This window comes from Bos indicus x Bos taurus, chromosome 19 (assembly GCF_003369695.1).
Source record: "Bos indicus x Bos taurus breed Angus x Brahman F1 hybrid chromosome 19, Bos_hybrid_MaternalHap_v2.0, whole genome shotgun sequence".
Taxonomy (NCBI): domain Eukaryota; kingdom Metazoa; phylum Chordata; class Mammalia; order Artiodactyla; family Bovidae; genus Bos; species Bos indicus x Bos taurus.
The window spans coordinates 57,048,132-57,066,507 of NC_040094.1; the positions used below are offsets into that span (position 1 = coordinate 57,048,132).

General features: G+C 58.0%; 1 protein-coding gene across 1 annotated transcript in view; it reads right to left on the reverse strand.

Moving 5' to 3' along the window:
- MYO15B (myosin XVB) overlaps nt 1-17,482 on the reverse strand; it is a 30,161-nt gene extending 12,679 nt beyond the window's left edge. Inside the window, exons 1-27 of the mRNA XM_027519362.1 lie at nt 15,118-17,482; nt 14,672-14,735; nt 14,396-14,505; nt 14,182-14,256; nt 13,786-13,879; nt 13,430-13,533; nt 13,220-13,283; nt 12,660-12,821; nt 11,643-11,756; nt 11,473-11,531; nt 11,265-11,397; nt 10,161-10,256; nt 9,783-9,914; nt 8,709-8,834; nt 7,512-7,589; nt 7,189-7,307; nt 7,056-7,101; nt 6,780-6,904; nt 6,242-6,359; nt 5,844-6,007; nt 3,099-3,192; nt 2,411-2,467; nt 2,043-2,100; nt 1,711-1,841; nt 628-723; nt 290-525; nt 26-204 (exon numbers count right to left, since the gene is read on the reverse strand). Of these exons, the coding sequence (XP_027375163.1) occupies nt 26-204; nt 290-525; nt 628-723; nt 1,711-1,841; nt 2,043-2,100; nt 2,411-2,467; nt 3,099-3,192; nt 5,844-6,007; nt 6,242-6,359; nt 6,780-6,904; nt 7,056-7,101; nt 7,189-7,307; nt 7,512-7,589; nt 8,709-8,834; nt 9,783-9,914; nt 10,161-10,256; nt 11,265-11,397; nt 11,473-11,531; nt 11,643-11,756; nt 12,660-12,821; nt 13,220-13,283; nt 13,430-13,533; nt 13,786-13,879; nt 14,182-14,256; nt 14,396-14,505; nt 14,672-14,735; nt 15,118-17,150 (4,867 nt within the window). The 5' untranslated portion in view covers nt 17,151-17,482. The remainder of the gene's footprint in view (nt 1-25; nt 205-289; nt 526-627; nt 724-1,710; nt 1,842-2,042; nt 2,101-2,410; nt 2,468-3,098; nt 3,193-5,843; nt 6,008-6,241; nt 6,360-6,779; nt 6,905-7,055; nt 7,102-7,188; nt 7,308-7,511; nt 7,590-8,708; nt 8,835-9,782; nt 9,915-10,160; nt 10,257-11,264; nt 11,398-11,472; nt 11,532-11,642; nt 11,757-12,659; nt 12,822-13,219; nt 13,284-13,429; nt 13,534-13,785; nt 13,880-14,181; nt 14,257-14,395; nt 14,506-14,671; nt 14,736-15,117) is intronic.
- Between the last annotated feature and the right edge of the window lie 894 nt (nt 17,483-18,376).

The following is an 18,376-nucleotide window of genomic DNA, read 5'->3' on the forward strand; positions in this document are numbered from 1 at the left end:
GCCCTGAGCAGGACGCGCGCCTCACCATTGAAGGTGGACACGTCCAGCGCCATGCGGCCCCGCCTCCATCCGGCCGTCCACTCGAGCTGGGTGGGTGGGTGGGCCCGGGCAGACCCAGGGGCCAGCTGCATCTGCTCCAGGGCCCCCAGCAGCTTGTGTTGGCACAGCGCTGCCATGCCCCTGGGGGCCTGGTCGGAGACAAACCTGCGGGCGCAGCACAGGGCCGCTGTGAGCCTGGGGTGGCCTGCTGACCCTGTCCGCGGGGCCCCCCACCCACGGAGCCCCCTACTTGAGCAGTGGCTTCTGCAGGGTGTGCATCGGCGGGAAGGCACTGAGCAGGATGGCCATGAGGGCCCAGCCGCGCTGGCTCTGCTGCTCGTCGGGGTTGCGCCAGAGCTGGGCCACCAGCTGGCTGAAGAGCTCATCTCGCAGCCCCGGCTGGCGCTGCCCCTGCCGCACCAGGTACTGGCCCATGGTCTGCTCCTGCCAGGGCGCCAGCGACCCGTCCCCCAGCAGCCGCAGCATCTGCGGACACCAAGCCAGGGGAGGCAGGTCACGCAGGGCTCCCTGTGCCCACCAGCACCCCCGCATGGGCCCACCCTGTCCCCTCCCCGCTGGGTCACTCACCACCTTGTTGATATCCAGGGCATGCTGAGGGTTCTCACCGTCCAGCCGGGTCAGGGGCTTGGTCAGCAGCTGTCCAGGGTGGGGCAAGGAGAGCTCCTGCAAGGAAGGCGGGTGCCACGTGCCTGAGCAGGGGCTGATCCGTGCTGACCTGCCAGACACAGGCCCGGGGGAGCCCCGAAGGAGCATACAAGAGGAAGACGGGCTGGAGAGGAAAATCGCCTTAAAAATACACCTTGATTGGGCTTCCCTGGTGATCCAGTGGTTAAGAAGCCACCTGCCAATGTAGGGGGCACTGGTTTGTTCCCTGCTCCAGGAAGATCCCACATGCCACGGGGCCACTAACCCCGTGCGTCACAACTCCTGAGCCCGCGCACCGCAACTGCTTAAGCCTGCACCCTAGAGCCTCTGCTTCGTAACGAGAAAAGCCACCGCGATGAGAAGCCTGCTCGCCGCAACCAGGGAAAGCTCTCTCAGCACCAAAGACGCAGCACAGCCAAAACATAAAAATCAATATTAAAAAACATACACCTCAATTACTCTTTCTGATTAGAAAACTAGAGCCCGTGCATATGGAAAACTCAGAAAACAGGGAAAAGGATGAAGAATAAAAACCACCATCAATTTGCCACTGTGAGGTATAACCAGAGTTAACATTTTCACCTCTTTCTTCCTAGTCTTACTTCCTGTGTGAAGGTACACACGTCATCTCCCCACCCGCCCGGCTGTTGCCGGGAACTTCGGGACTGTGCTCGGGCACTTTTGAATCTTGCTTTTGTTTCCAGCACTGTTGCCTGGACACTCTGCCTTGTCATTAAACACACTTTAACGGCATGACTTCAGCGTTCAATGGCAAGGCAATGCCACAGGTGTAACAAAGGTGTGGCATCGCTGATAAGTAACAATAGACTGAGATGTGGGTTCAACGGATTTTCCGAGCAACGCGGTTGCATCCACAATTCCCACAACAGGAGATGGAGGAGGGGGTTGGAGAAAGAAGGACAAACACAGCTTCTGCCTGTGTTTGGGGGCTCGTGTCTGGGGAAACATGGGCAGCAGCCAGCGAGCTGAGGCCTGGGAGCCCACCTGAAAGCCGATGGAGATGAAGCTGGAGAAGGGGAACTGGTTGATGTCAGGCGGGAGGGTCAGGCTGGGCCGGGCGGGAACTTCCGGGGGCATGGCCTCGGTGATGCTCTGGACCCGGGCGTGCTGACGGCCTGGAATGACATGGGAGGCAGCCCAGAAACGCCCAGGTAAGGTGACTGGCTCTGGTGTCGCCTCCACCTCCCAGCATCAGCCCCTGGCTCCAGTGCAGAGGGAGCCAGGCAGTGAGCTGGGGGCACCCAGAGACAGCATCAGAGGGAGCGGCCACTGGGAGAGGAGGGGGTCGTGGAAGAACGAGGCCCATCACGACTCACCTTCCGCTGTCTTCAGCATGATAGAGAGCTCAGCTGGGATCTCCAAGCGCCCCAGCTCCTGGTGGAGAGGAGCAATTGACCAGAAACTCAGGGAGGGGGCACAGCGACCCAGGGGCCATCCTCACCCCCGGGGCTATAAGCTTCCCCTCCAGAGACCAAGGATTCTAGTCCTGGGCACTCCAATAAGGCCCCCGAACCCTCAGAGCGAAACCAAGGGCACCCAGGCCTCTTCTTGGGGGGCACAATGGATGAGCCCGAGGACAGGACCCATCTCGGCACCCTTGGGATCCCCACGCTCCCCCTCAAGCCAGGCCAGGTTCAGCAGGCTCATGACCCAGCAGACACTCTCCAGCTTCCAGACCACCTACCATGCTTGGCACCGTCTCGAAGGCCCTGACGCTGTGCCAGATGTGCCGACGCCCAAGCTGTTGGAGGAGATGAGGGAGGAGGTGGTGTCCCCGTGAAGTGTCACCCCGAGCTCCCTCGAGGTTCCTCGCCGACTGGGCAGTTCAGCTGACCCCTCCTCCTCCTAGGAGGCCTGGGCACCAGCGGAACAGGTGTGGATGGACCCCAGGGGGCTGGCGTCTGCCCCCTGCCCTCCAGAGCCCTCACCAGCCGAAGTGCTGTGGGTGTCACTGCCTGTCTGCCAGGACTGGGAAGAGGGCAGGAGGAAGGGAAGAAATGGTCCTTGGGGAACAAAGTCCAGGCAGGGAGGGGCAGGAGAGGGAGCTGGCGTGTAGGCATTGACCTTCGAGCTGCTTTATGGCCCTCACATCGGAGTCATCGGGCAAGACAGGGAGCAGCCCAAGGGGCCCGGAGGGGATGGAGGCACCCCAGCCGGCAGAGAGAGTCAGGCCCTGGCATGAAGGAAGGTGATGAGCTCCCAGAGGCCCTAGGCTGCTCTGGCCAGGCAGCGGTGGTCCCCGAGGCCCCGCCCCTCGTGTGGCTGGGCGTGGAAGGTAGTCACTGTCGTCATTCGGCCAGCTGGACGGGCAAAGGCTGGCTTGGCTTCTCCCCTGAGCACACCCCAGGCAGCACCCCACCCGTGGGCTTCACCTGTGGTCTCCGCCGTCTCCAGAGCAGGGGCCGGGCCGCCAGCACGATGGTGTTCAGCTGCCCCAGAGCTGCCCGCCGCCGGAGGTACCGCTTCCTGGAGGCCGGGAAGGGGGCTGGTGAGGAGTCCACGCTCACACCCAATACCCGGATCCTCCGAGTCAAGACATGAGTGTAAAACCAGAGCCCAATGAAGCGCCCGGCTGCCTAACAAGCAACGGGGAAAGGACAGGACAGAAGAGCAAGTGAACCCAGAGGCTGCTGTACACACAGGGCTGAGGCCTGAGGCTCTGGAGCCAGCCACCCAGGCGCCTTCCTCTACTGTTTCGTCACAGCAGTCTTGGATAAGGTCTTTATCTCTCTGGGTTTTTGGGGGTTTTTTTGGACATGCTCGTGGCTTGTAGGATCTTAGGTCCCCAACCAGGGATTGAACCCACACCCTTGACAGTGAAGTGCTGAGTCCTAACCACTGGACCGCCAGAGAATTCCCTACTTCACCTCTTCGTGTTTTATTTTCATCACCTCTAAAAGGAGAATTAGTGGACTGTCTGCTCCACAAGAAGATGAAATGAATTAAGAGGTGTGTTTGGAATAGAGTCTGGCACATTACTATTTAAGAAACAGAACTTTTTTTTCCCCTCCCCCCAAGAAGAACTCCTAAAAATGAAAAAAATTACATCTCTGGAAGTCTAGTAGATCCCTGAAGAGACAATATCTTTGAGAATTTTCCAGATATAAGAAAGACCAGACTCCTCAAGGAAGCAGCCCTGAGCATGATGAATATTTAAAAATTAATCTATACACACTACTATATATGAAATAGATAAACAACAAGGATCTTATTTTTTATTGAAATATATTGGTTTACAATATTGCTGGTATATAGCAAAGTAATTCAGTTACACATGTATACATACATATATATCTATATCTATATAGAATATAGAATAGAATAATACTCGCTATCTTATAATTACCTATAGCGGAAAAGAATCTGAAGAAGAATATATAGAGAGATATACAGGCATGTACATATTTGTAACTGAATTACTTTGCTATATACCTGCAACATTGTAAACCAATATACTTCAATAAAAAATAAGTCTACAGCTTTTTTTTATATCAAAGTACACTATGAAGAGAGGAGACTAAAAAATAAATAAGAGAGAGGAGACTGCTTGTAAATCAAATATTTGATAAGAGTTTAGTATCCATAGTATATAAAGAATGCCTACAACTCAATAAGAAACAAACCACCCAATTAAAAATCAAGCAGAGGACTTGAATAGTTGTTTCTCCAAAGAGACATACAGATGGCCAAGGAGAACATGAAGAGATGCTCAGCATACTAGTCGTTAGAGAAATGCAAATCAAAACCACAATGAAATGCCACTTCACATCCACTAGATTGGCAATAATTTAAACAGCAGAAAATAACAAGTCTCGGCGAGGATGTGGTGAAACTGGAAGCTGCACACACTGCTGGTCGGAGGCTAAAACGGTGCGGCCACTATGGAGAACAATCTGGCGATTCCTCAAAAAGGTAAAGACAGAATTACCAGGTAACTTGGAATTCCGCTCCAAAGTAAAGACCCCAAAGAACTGAAAGCAGAGATTTGAACTGTGCCTTGCATGCTCATGTTTATAGCAGCCTTATTTGCAATAAACCCAAAGGCAGAGACAACCCACACGCACATTCAACAGACACATGGATAAACGGCTGTGGTCCACTTACACAACGGAACAATTTCCAGGTGTAAAAAAATATACAGTGTTCTGACACATGTTACAAAAGGGACAAACCCTGAAAATATGTTTAGTGCAATAACCCAGATGTAAAGGGAAATATTGTATGAGTCAACTTAGATGACATATCTAGAATAGGCAAATTCACAGAAGCAGAAATTATCCTGGAAGCTACCAGGGGCTGGAGGGAAGGAGGAGTGGGGTATGATTGTTGAACGGGTACAGAGTTCCTGCTGGTGATGAAAGGATTTGGAGGGACTTCCCTGGTGGCTCAGACAGTAAAGAATCTGCCTGCGTGCAATGCAGGAGACCTGGGTGTGATCCCTGGTCAGGGAGCTATTAATAGATTCCACACGCCACAACCAGCGATCCTGCATGCTTCAATTAAGACCCACTGCAGCCAAAAAAGAGAGAGAGAGTATTCTTGCTGCAGAGTGCAGAATGGACTAGAAAAAAGGACAGTTGGACTTTCCTGGTGGTCCAGTGGTTAAGAATCTGCCTGCCAATGTGAGAGATATGGGATCCAGGAAGATCCCAAGATCCAGGGATCTCCCTGGTCCAGGAAGATCCCACATACCATTGAGCAACTGAGCCTGTGAGCCACAACTGCCGAAGCCTGCGTTTGTACTCTAGAGCTCGCGCTCTGCAACAAGAGAAGCCACGGCCACGAGAAGTGTTGCAGCACAACGAAGAGTAGCCCCTGCTTATTGCAACTAAAGAAAACCCACATGCAGCAATGAAGACCCAATGCAGCAAAAAAAAAAAACAAAAAACACCAGTCAAGGAGTCAAGACAGCAGGTTTGAGTGCCCTCAGCAGGTAATGAGCTCCTCGTGGCTGGGGGCATTCAAGAAGAGACAGCAGAGGTATGGGCAGGGGTGTCGGCAAGAAGAGTCCAGTGCCTTTGGGATGCAGGCAGACAGACTTGCCTCGAGGCCCTATGTCTCCCAGAGCCTGCCCCGCCACGTTGAGGAGGCCTACAGTCTCAGCGCCCCCCACACACCTGGTCTGGAGCCCACGCACACGAGCCTGCATCCGCAGCAGGAGGCGGAGGCGCTGGTGGGAGATGCAGACGCGGAGGCCTCGGTGCAGGGTCAGCAGGGCCTGGGTGTGCTGCTGGGCCCGGCACTGCTCCAGCTGCTGCCAGCCCGGCTCCCGCAGCAGTACCTGGGGGCAGAGGTGTGGGCTGGAGGCAGGCCAGGTGTGCAGGCAGGGACCACCCTGCCCTTCTCCTGAGGCCTCAGCCTCCTTCCAGGCAACCCGTTCTCCTGGGGTGTCAGGGACGCCCAGCCCACTCTGTCTCCCCGCCACCTGGAAGGACCCCCAGATTCTGAGAGGATCCCAGAATGCTCCTCCCACTTGCCAGCCCTCCCTGCCTCTCTGCACACACACACCACCCACCTGGGTGGCTCCCAGGTGACAGAGGGGTGACTCAGCCGCCAGCACCTGGTTCAGGATGATGCCACACCTTTCCCGGTCAGAGAGCTCGCCCTGCTCCTCTGTCCCCAGGGCCCGGAACCTGCCCAGGGATGGATAACTCAAGTCAGAACAAGCACATGAGCACCTCTCCCCACACTCATTTGATCCTCGAGCCCCTTGGGTCCATTCAGTCTGTAAGTCATTCAACAATGATTATGGAAAGCACCTACTAAGTGCCAGACACCCAGGAGAGTTTTGCTAAGAGGAGGAGAGGTGCATGAATGCACAGAGGCATGAAGAGGCGTGGGGGTGACGAATAGTGGAAGGAGACACAGATGGAGGGAGAGAAGGAGAGAGACAGAGAGTGGAAGAAGGGAGGACTGGACAGCCGGCCCAGGGTCCCTGGGAAAGTGGGTCCGTCTTCCCCAGAAGGAGCCCCAGGTCCTCCAGCCACTCCAGGTGGGCCTGCCTAGTGAGTCCTGGCCCTGAGGTGCCTGCTTCCCCCCATCCCGGGCCCTACCTGTCCAGGAAGGCCTGGAAGGGCAGGCGAATGGGGAAGTTGGCGCTGCGGGTACACACTGCCTCCAGGATGCCCGCCTGGCGCAGTTGTTCTGCCACATGATCCACGTCGAAGAGGCCTGGAAGCTGTGGCCAGGCAGTGCAGCAGAGCCAAAGACATGGAGTCGAGGGGCTCACAGCCATGGGGAGCACGGGGCAGGGGACGGGAGTGGCGGGGGTGCTGAGAGGGCAGGGCAGGGACGGGAGGGCTCTGCGGCCAGGTTCTGGGAGGGCTCACCTTTCCTGGATTGGGGTTGAGGCACTGGATGAAGCAGACATGGCTCCTCGTGGGTGGAAAGGGGAGTCACGTGAGCACAGACTGGCCCCCTATTCAAACTCCCGGGGGTCAGGTGTGGGGGCACTATTCTCACCTGCCCAGCTGGGCTAGGAGGTCCCCCAGGGACTTCTGGAAGCGAGCGGCCAGCGTGGGTTTGCCCCGTCCTCCCCCAAACTCATCAGGCTCTGCTTCCTGGAACAGGCAGCTCACCAGCTACGGGGGGAGACAGGGACTGCAGTGGCTCGCCAGGCCTGTCCATAGCCCAGCCTGCTCCCCGTCCCCACTCCCTGGGGCGCTGGGGTGGGTCGGCCAAAGGCTCAAGGTGCCAGGATCTTGAAGGCCAGCCCCTTGGGCAAGACTGTCTGGGCGAGGAGGACAGAACAGGGTCGGGGGGTACAGGACGGCCAGCAGGGGCACCTGCAGCTGGCTCTGGGCAAGCATCTCCACCACTGCAGGGTCAAGACGATCCCGGTTTCTGTTTAGAAACTTGTGAACCTGCGAGAGACAATGTGAGGCGGGGAGGGGACGTCAAGGAGAGAAGGCGGGTGTGGAAGCCAGTCCCTTCGGCAAGTGACCCAGCCTCTTTCCTCTGTTAACAGTCCAACTTCAAAGGTGGCCTTTCATCTCACACCATGTACCAAAATCAACTCAAAATAGAAGGATCAAAGACCTAAATGTAAGACGTGAAACCATAAGACTCTTAGAAGAAAACAAAGGGAGAAAGCTTCATGACACTGGATTTGGCAAGGATTTCCTGAATAGACACGAAAAGCACAGGCAACAAAGGAAAAATAGCTGGGTTTCATTAAAATGAAAACCTCTTGTGCATCAGAATATAGTGTTGAGAGTGAAAAGACAGCCCACAAAATGGAAGGAACGATCACATATCAGATAAGGGATTAATATCCAGATTAATATGCAGAACTCCTACAGTTCAGTTAAAAAAAAACAACACAATTCAAAAATGGACAAAGGACTTGAATAGATATTTATCTAAGAAAAATACACAGATGACCAAGGAGCACATGAAGAGATGCTCAACATCATTAATCACTAGAGAAATGCAAATCAAAACCACAATGAGATACCACTTCCCACCCACAAGGATGACTTGTTCCACCCCAAACCAGTCACCCAAATATGCCATTTATACCACGCCCCCACCCCCTGAAACTCTCCTCCTGGGTAGGTGTGCAGTCATCATGAAACTCAGAAGGGGGAGAGGAGGTCTCTTTACTGAGTACCTTGGACGTGCCAGGCACCTGTCTCACCACTTCCATGTAATTACATCAATCCTCAGGACAATACTATAGGACAGGTTCCCCTTCCCATTTTACAGATGAGGACAATGGAGGCGCAGAAGGAGAAGCAGACTCCCTGAGGTCATCAGAGCCAGGTCCCATGCATACGCTCTGCCCCTCTGGGTCTGGAGGGTCCCAAGACCTTGACTCTCCCATCCCACAATGCTTGCCCAGAGCTCAGTGATCATGCCCTAGGTGAGGCAGAGGGGCCCAGGCAGAGAGAGATGGTTAAAGCCTTGGAAGATGCCTCCCCACACTTACCCCGCTCACCCGTCAGGTGACTCCCCAGGGTCACTCTGCCCTCACCCGATACCTGGTAGGTGACAGGCCCGGCATAATGTCGCACGGTGAAGATGGGAAGGGGCAGCTGGGGCTTGGTGTAGCGCGGGTGGTCGCCATGGTGATAATGGCACTTCTGCAGGAAGGTGTGGTCCGTGGCCTGATGAAAGGAAGAGATGCTCAGGCCTCTGCAGGTGTGGCTCCCCTGGCGGGGCTGTGCCTCTCTCCCCTGCCCCACAAAACCACAGCACTGAACACACAGTGAGCTTCAGTTTGGTCTCCGAGCTTTTTTAGGAGGTCGCTCCATATCTGAGTCTTTATAAAGGGCACAACCTCTTTCCCAGGGACTATTTTGAACGATCAAGAAAAAACACGGAAGACTTGCACACCTCAGTCAATAAGATTTGGCAGCTTAGAGACGTTTGATAAAATTATTTAAAACAAACGGGTCTGGGGGATTTGAAGGCAGTTTTGGCAATGACTCCTGGGAGTCTGGTCTCACAGTTACAGGTGTTTCTGAGCAAGTTTTTCAAAGATACTTTTAAGAACCCATCCAGGGACTTCCCTGGCAGGCCAGTGGTTAAGAGCCTGTGCTTCCAATGCCAGGAGTGTGGGTTTGATCCCTGGTCAGAGAAGTAGGATCCCACATGCCGTGTAATGTGGCCAAGAAAATAAAAAAGGGGGAAGGATACAGTACATTTAAATGAAACATTAAATAGATGGGATGTGTTTTTTTTTTAAAGATTCACATATAAAAAAGTCATCCAGTAAGAGGCTATTTTTATGGAGTTTAAGAACTTATAACAAAGACTCCTGATGAACCCCCAAGCCTCTCGCGCAGCCTGCAGAGTCTGCACCACCTGGCCCCTCAGGCACGATGGTCCCCCTCCTGCAGCGAGGACTCTCAGAGAGGTCAGCATTTCACTCAGGGTTATCCAGAGACTAGAGATATGAACCCAGTGTGGCCACTGCCTTCCCAAGCTGTGCTGAGGGCCTGCGGGCAAGGTCCCAGGACCTCAGACTTCATTTCTCCCCTGAGAGGCACTGCTGGCTCTGGCTTGGTCACCAGGCACCCCCCACTCCTTGTCCCCCAACATGAAGGGCTCACCTGGGACAGCCATGTCTGGGCATCCAGGATACTCAGGAGGCTGTGTGGCTGGTCTACCAGGAAGTCCAGGCAGGACTCCTGTGGAGCCTGCGGGATGGGCACCCAGGGTAGCAACTCCCTCCGACACTCCTCCTGGGAACAGCCAGCACTTGGTTTGTGGAGATCACCCGTGTCCATGGGGGGCCTCATCTGAGCCAGAGTAGGGCTGACCCTCCCATTATACAGATGAGTAAACTGAGGCTCGGAAGACTGAGACGGCCTACAGCAAGGGGGCTCTGGGGCAGGGCTCTCAGTGCAGTGCTCTCTCTCCCCCAGGAATGGCCTCTGTTCTAGGAAACAGCTGGGCATCCCCGGCCTCCTCCAAGCCCAGTCCCATACCTCCTCCTGGGCCAGCAGCAGTCGATTGCACCACAGCTGCAGGCGCTCGCTGCCCAGGTTGTTGTACAGCTGCTCCAGACCGTTGACCCGCAGGGCCTGGGGGCACGTGAGCAGTGAGGTGGGCACCCACATGAGGTGGGGGGGCCAGGGCAGCTAGGGGGGCCAGCACACAGGCCTGGTGCCCTTCTCCCCACTCCCACCGCTGCCCACATTCTCCCAGCACCAGGCAGGATGCTGCCCCAGGGCTGATGCTGCCACCTCCAGGGTCAAGTCCAAAGACCCTGGCCCAGTGCGCGGCCGCCTCAGTGCTGCCCCAGCCCCAGTTGGGCCTCCCCTCCAGCAAGCTGTCCCCCTGCCTTCTGCCTCAGCACTGCTGTGAGCCTTCGGGCCTCTGATCACAGCCATCCTGTGGTCTGGAAGGCACCTTTTCCTACAGCCTAGCTCAGGGACCATCCGAATGCCACATTCTCATAAGCAGAGTTCCAGGCTGCTGCTCCCAAGAAGCCTTCCAGGAGTCCTCCTGTTAGAATTCCAGGCTCCTTCCTCTGTGCCCCCAACACTTGACCAGCAAGCCTAGCAGAGCCCCTGCTTCATGCAGCTTTGTACAGAGTTTTGTACATGCTCTAAAATACACACAAATGTGCATATGAATATACATAAACACATACAGGTGCTGTGGAGAGGAGGCAAGAGCAGAGGACAGTGACCGGTGCCCATCTCATCCCTCCTCCCTGGCCTGAGGGGGCCGGATATTCTGGGAAGGGGTGACGAGCTTATGGAAACTCAGGGTGATTTGTGGGAGTCCCCTTCTCCCCCCGCCTGTTGGACACAGGAAGTGAGGCTGACCAATCCTGGGGTCTTTCACCACCTCAAGGCTCCATGAGACTCTGCAACAAGGCCAAGCAGCTAGGACTCTCCAGAGGTGATATCATGACTGGACGGGGCAGACGGCTGCACCTACGGAGCCTGCAGTGTTTCATGGACCATCTTACGGTCAGAGAGGCAAGCAGTGCATGAGTGTGCCCCACAGAAGAGCTGCTGGAGTCCCCAGGAATATCCAGGATGAGGTGGACACCCCTTTCTGGGCCCCACCCTCAGGGTGACCTCAAAGCCGTAGACATCGATGACAGTGATGGTAACCGTGCTGCCTGCCTCCACAGGGGATGCCAGCCGCGCGTTGGCCATCCTCAGAAGCCAGGTGAAGAGCCGTGCATACAGGGCCTTGGCCAGGGTGTCCCTGGGGGCACGGTGAGTGAGCCCCGTGCAGCAGGGGCCAGGCCCACTCCCAGCTCTCTCATGTCCCCAGGGCTACCTGGCATCGATGGCGCTTTCCACGGGCAGGGATCTCGAGACCTGGCCATAGGGCGTCTCCTGAGGGCAGAGAATGTGCAGCTGGTGTGCCAGGCCCAAGGCCCACCCCAGGGCTCCCCAAGCCTTTGGGTGGTCTGCTCAGGCCCCCTTGCTCAGGACCCCCAAGCTCACCGTGACCCTCCGGGTGACTGCTCCCTCCAGGCGCTCGGGCGGCACCTGCAGCAGCCGGGCTGCAGCATGGATCTCGGCCCAGCTGGACACGGCGGCCACCTCCTGGAACTCCCTCTGGACGGAGGCGGGAGGGAGGAAGGAGCACTCTGCTTGTGGACTGGCTGCTTCCCATGGACGGGGGCAGCGCCACGCTCAGACCGGAAAGGTGCCCGTGACCCAGAGGTAGACCTGGGTGGGCGGGGGGTGGCTAGCTCTGGACTCTGAGAGCCTGAGTGTGAATCCGACTTTACCTCTGTGCTAGCTGGTGGCCCCGACCAGTCTCTTCCTCTCTCTGAGCCTCCACTGTCTTGTCGTTAGAGGGGAAATAATAAGCTTTATATGACGGTGTTCTCAGGAGCACTAAATGGACTTCCCTGGTGGTCCAGTGGCTTAGACTCCATGCTCCCAACGCAAGGGGCCTAGGTTTGATCCCTGGTCAGGGAACTAGATCCCTCATGCCATAACTAAAAGCTGGTGCAACCAAATAAATATTAAAAAAAAAGAAACTCTATGTAGGGAATTCCCTGATGGTCCAGTGGTGAGGACTCTGCTCTGTCACTGCTGAGGGTATAAGTTTGATCCCTGGTTGGGGAACTAAGATCATGCAAAGTGCTCAGTGTAGACCCCCCACCCAAATACACACACACACACACGTGAAGTCCCAGGTACATCATAGCCGCTCAGTTAACACCAAGCGCCCGTCTTAGGGTGGGGCCTTAGTGGGATGGGATTAGTATAGAGGCAGAAGACCCTAGTCTCAGTTTTCTTGTTTATAAGATGGAAATCCAAAACCACTACAATACTGTAAAGTAATTAGCCTCCAATTAAAATGAATAAATTTATTAAAAAAAAAGATGGAAATCCATCCACTTTCCGAGACAGCAGTGAGGCCCTGCGGGTGGCCTCCTGCACTCTGAGGTTACCACCGGTGATGCAGATGAGCCAAACCACCAAACCAGCACCTCCACGGAAGCTCACCTCTGACGAGGAGAAGCAGATGTTGCCCAGCTGCAGGACGGAGGCCAGCACAGCCCAGACGGCGGTCAGCTCCTCGGTGTACAAGCCCAGCGCCTGCAGGGCCCTCACCAGTCCTGTGAAGTCCTGGGCATCGTCCTTGTCCTGGAGCCTGCAGGCGCGGCCCTGCCAAGCACAGCAGAGCTCGGGGTGAGGGGCCTGCTGAGCCTCCCTCAGCCTCCCTCGCCTAGACCCTGAGTGGGGACCCCTCCCTGGGCAGGCCCTGTCGCCCGGCACTGGGGAGCGCCTCCCCTCACCTGGTTGAGGTAGTAGTAGGTCTCTGGCCCCTGCAGGGAGAGCTGCTCTCGTTCCACGGGGTCCAGCCCCGCCAGCAGCTCATAAAAAACATGGAAGCTCCGCTCAGCCTGGGCCTCGGGGGAGAAGGACTGGCTTAGGGGGAGCGGCAGCCGGGTCTTGTGCCCCGGGGAGCAAGGACAAGCCCCCGGGGGAAGGCAGGCCAGGGGAACGAGGGGTCACAGCGCCTCCCTCTCCCCTGCGCTGGGAGCAGCGGGCCGGGGTCGTACCTGAAACACCACCCTCGAGGTCTCGAGCAGGTGATGTGACACAGAAGCACCTACGACGACCCCACTGTGGGCACAGGACACGGTGAGGGTGCCCAGGGTACACGCGGCCCAGGGCCCACCGAGGGCTGGACCCAAGGGTGGCAGTCTCGGGTTCCCAATCTGGGGAACTGGCCGTGGGTGCCCCTGCCCACCTGGACCCCCGTCACTCACTGCTGCAGGCAGAGGCCCAGGACCTGGCCGAAGCGGCTGGCATTGGCGTTGAGGACTGTCTTGGCATGGCCAAAACTGCTGAGCAGGGGCAGCACGGTGTCCAGCTGGGTGGGTGGGGGGGACATTCAAGTATCTCTGGGCGCAGCAGCCCCGAATGAGGCATCCCAGACGAGGACAGTACGTGGGGGCTCTGTCGGCCCACAGAGGGGTCGGTCTCCCCAGCCCACCCTGCCCCGCAGTAGGCCATGCCTGGGGCTGCCTCCGAGGAGAAGCCAGAGGCCTGAAGACCACTCTCCTGGCCCAGAGGAGTGGGAAGGTCCCTCTTGGACCCCTGGGCATGGCGAGCTGCCCCTCACCCGACACCCTCTCTCCCTTTGCTCCCACTCCAGGCTGTGTAGGAACTGCACCATCTTTTTGGCTGCCTCTGTCTTCCCAGAGCCGCTGTGCCCACTGCAGGAGAGAAGGGCTGGCAGGGCCTCCAGGAAGGGGCACATAGGGTGACCCCTAAATGAGCCCCAAAGCAGGGATGTGCCCACCTGGAAGTGATTCCCACCCTAAGGGAGGCTCCCAGAAATACAGAAACATAGATCCAGGGCAAGGAGGCCAAACAGAAAAAAAGTCCCCAAGGGCACTGTCTTAGCTAGGCCAGAGCTGCTGCCCAGCAGTGGACCAGACAGGCAATTTCAAATACGGACCTCACATCGCCCTCCTCCCAGCCCTCAGCGTGGCCTGAGGGCTCAGCCACTACTCACCCCAGAAGGATGCAGGTGGCCTGCCCAGTGCTTTCAGACAGGCTATACGCCGATGCCACAACGGCAAAGATGTGTCTGGGGGAGGAGAGTGGAAGCAGATGAGAGAGAAGGTTACCAGCGACGCCAGGTCCTGCTCACAGTTCCCTTGACCTCAGTCAGTGTGACATGCTGAGGTAGCCACCCGGTGGGTGCTTAGTGGGGCAAGTTCACATACGGGGTGGTGTTGGGGGTCTTCCCAGGGTGGTAGCTGGCCAGGACCTCAGGTGCATAGAGAGGCAGGGCCCGGCGGGGGTTCAGAGCGAGCAGGAGGGGCCCCCCGAAGGTCTAGGAAGACAGTGAAAGCTCTCATCAGAATGTGGAGGGAGCAGGGTTCAGCACCCAGCCTAGGGAGGATGGAGGGGGACACTCTGGGGTGTGTGTGCCCAGAGGGCCCTCTGACCCCAGGGGAAAAGGAATTCCAGACCACCACCCCCTCCTGGGTCCCCCTTACGTAGATTCGGCCCAGGTGAAACCTCTTCTTCAGACACAGCAGCACGGAGCTGTCGCACACTGGCCTGCAGGGCCGTGGGGTGGAGGAGAGGGGAGTTGGGAGCAGAAAGAGGTCCTGGGTTAGCTGGCTGCAGAGACACCTCCACCAAGTCCCGCAGCCTCTCCAAGCCTGTCCATAACACAGCCCTCCCCCGACTCGCCCCTCCTGAACAAGAGATCCTACCGTGGGGGCTACAGGCAGGACTAGGCTGCTGAGCCAGAAGGAAGCTTTGTGCCAATTAGAGAAAAAAGGGCATCTGAATTCTCACCCCTCTCCTGCCCCTTCCAGCCTGACGACCCTGTATGACAAAACCCCTTCGAAGGAGACCCTCCATAAAAATCGGAGGTAGGGTGGAACAGGAGAAGGTGTGACCCAGGCAGGGCAGGTTTGGGGCCGCGCCCACTCACCGCAGCCGGGCCAGGTCCTCGGTGTCTTCCAGGCCTTCCCCCACGGTCCAGCCGTCGGCGCCGCTGGGAAAAGGAGGCTCCTCCGGGCCGGGCACGAGACTCAGCTCCAGGTCCCTCTCCAGCGCCTCCTCCACCTCGTCCTCTGGCTCCCACCGATCCCTCAAGGACCCGCGGGGGCCGGGGCTTCCCTCCGGCAGCCGGCGGGTCTCCAAGGTGAGTCGGGGCAGCAGTGCTTCGGTGCCAAGCCTGGGGTCCTTGTGAGGGTCCGAGCCCTCTGCCCAATGCACCGGAGCCGCGGCTCCCAAGGTCTCGGGCTCCGCTTCGCTGCTGGAGCCGCTCTCGTCGACTGGGGGCTCTTCGTGGGGATTCGGGCCGAGAGAGCCGCGGGGGGACTCCGCCACCCCTTCTACACTGGCCCTGCGCCCTGCACTGTCCGCAGACGCCCCAGCACAGGACCAATCGCGCCCCTCCCCGGCGGGGGCGTCCGCGGACCCTTCCTCTGAGCTCCTGGGGAACACAACGGCGAACTTGGGATCTGGAGTCGGGTCCTCGTCCTCCGATGGGTCGTGAGCTGGGCTTTCTGCAACCTGCGGGGAACTCGGGCCGCCGCCAGGGGGAGGCCTTGGTCGCCCCCACAGCCCCGCGACGCCCGCCAGGCTCAGCGCTAGACGGCGGCGGCGCGGCCCCTGCCCGCGGCTCGTCCCCTCGCTGGTCCCGGGGCCCCGCGCGCCGCCCGCGCGCCGCTGGAGCCGCAGCCGCAGCCACCGCAGGAGCCCCAGGGCCCGCGCTACGCGCACGAGCCGGTCCTTGAGGCTGCCGCGGCGGGGCCCGGCGGCCTGGGGAGCGGGGTCCGGCGGGGGCCTCGCGCGGAGCCTGCGGAGCGCCACTAGGGCGGCCAGCGGCGCTGGGGCCCGCGGCCCGTCTCCCCCAGACCCCTCGTTGCTCACGCCCACCGCCTCGTGCGCCTTCCCTATCACCTTTCCAATCTGGCGGCGCTGACCCCGAGCGGTCGAGACCTCGGCTCTTTCGGGCGGGGCGCCCCTCGGCTCAGCTTCGGGCTGCACCCCATCGTCTCTTGCATCCCCGCCCTGCCTGGGGTCCTGAGAACCCCACGAGCTCCGGGAGATGCAGGCGGGGCTGCCCTCGAGGGGGCTGGAAGCTGCGGCTTTTCTGTTCGGGTCAGCCTCGCTGGCCTCAGGGGCCCCGCGGGTCGTTCCTGGGGCTGCTCCTGGGCTCCGGCACGGCCCGGCCCCCTCCTGACTCGAGTCTGGGTCTGTCCCGGAATCCTCGGTCTCTCCCTGGGGCCTCGCCCCCGACGATCCTTCTGGGCTCTGGGGCTGCGAGGGGGGCTTGTCACTGCCTCTGCCGTCGCTGCTGCTTGGGCTGTCGCTGTTCTGGGGAGCTCCTGGCGCCTCCAGCGCTGACTCTGCGCTGGTTTGAGTGCCCCCCGAGCCCATGTCCGTTTGCTCCAAGTTGGGCCTCCGCTCTGGGGTCCCACCACCTTGGCTGTGGCTCTCCTGGGCCTCGTGGGCTTCGCTGTCCAGGCAGGAGCTGGCCCTGTCTCCCCCCGATGTGTCCCCGTCGAGGCTCTGTGTCTCTTGGCGGCCCCGCTGAGCCGAGCGTCCCCGTTGTTTTCCTCTCCTTCTGCCGCGGTCGTGCTCGCGTGTCCTTCCTCCTCCTTGGAGACCCTTCTCCTCCAGGTGCCCCCCGTGGCCGTCCCCCCGCTTGCCCCTCTCCTTAGCCCGGCATCCCCCACGGGCATGCCCGCTGCCTCCTCTCCCCTTGGCGTCTGGCGGCGGCCCTGCCTCTGCTTGTCTGTAGTCCCTGTTCTTCCCTACAGTGGGCTTCCTGTGGGCACCGGGGGGCTCCTGGCCTCGCCTGGCGCTGGGCTCCCTGTGGGCCTTATGGTGGCCCTTTCGGTGTTCCCGGCTGGGCACGCTGTCTGTGCTGGCAGACCCAGATTCCTGCTCCCCCGAGGGGGGCCTCCCGGGTCCCTCCGGGCGCTGGGGCGCTTTGCCCTCGCTCCTGCCCATGGCTTCCTGGTGTCTGTCTCCTCTTCTCGCCTCAGGAGCCGGCTGCCCGCAGACGTGCCCTCAGCAGCACACCACACGGGCTCTGCGCTAATGGGGGCTACAGGCTCCATCTACCCGCCCCCCACATCTCCCGCCTTACCAGAGGGCATCAATAATGCAGGTGGCTGCCGGTCCTGACCTCCTCCGCCAACAATAGAGAGGAGGCCAATCAGGAAAGAAGAGCTGCAGGTGCGGACAAAGGCCGTGGACAGGGCAACCCTGCTGCCCTGAGTTGCTGCCAGCCTGGCCAGCCTGGCACTGGGCCAGATCGAGGGGGCCTGCCCTCTGCTCTTGCCTCACTACTTTGGCATCAGGGGGTGGGGGCGGGTGCCAAAAGAACCTGTTTGGGTCATCCTCCTCGTCCTGGGGGGCTCTAGGGGACCCACCCTCCTCCCTTAGCCCCTTGGAGGCTGGAACCAGGCTGACCTTGGTGCACGGCCAGAACCCAGTGAGGGTTGTTAGTTTTGTTGTTGTTCTAGATTGTGAAATATGATTTAAAGAAAACTGCATAAAACATAAATGTACACCTTGGACTGGTGTGAAGTAAGTAAATGTTTCTTAGTCATGGAACATAACCAGACCCCACTAAATTCCTGAGCACCCAGATGTGTGTGTTGCTCTAATATTTAATTTTTTTGAACAGGTAGTCCGGAAGATGAAAGTTTCCCATTCCTGACCCACAGCTATTCATTGTCCCCTGAGGTTACCCATTTCTTGTACTTCCTTCCAGAGCTATCCAGGCAGAGAAAAGCAAGTATTATTTTTCCCTTTGAGAACAGGTGGAAGCTTTTCTAGCTCATGGTGCTTCATTCTAACAGATTAACTTGGAGATTTCATAATAGTAAAAATCTTTTTTTTTACAACTTCGTAATATTCCAGCAAATGAATGTGCCAGAGTTCAACCAATTCTTTATTGATAGTGTGAAAATTAATAAAGGAAACACTCACTAAATGGAGGCCAGCGGCCAGAAGGGGGAGTCCTTATACACTTAACCAGTTCACCTCGGTATAGATCCCAAGAGAAAAATGTACTTTGGACCTCAGGCAGGAAGCGACAGAACTTTACTGCTGCCAGCTGGAGGAAGAAAGTTTTTCCCCTTGCCTGGCAATAGCGCAGCCAATGAGAAACTGTCAAACTAAGCCAATGAAAAGCTGCTATACTTCAAACTCCCAATTTCCTCCTATGG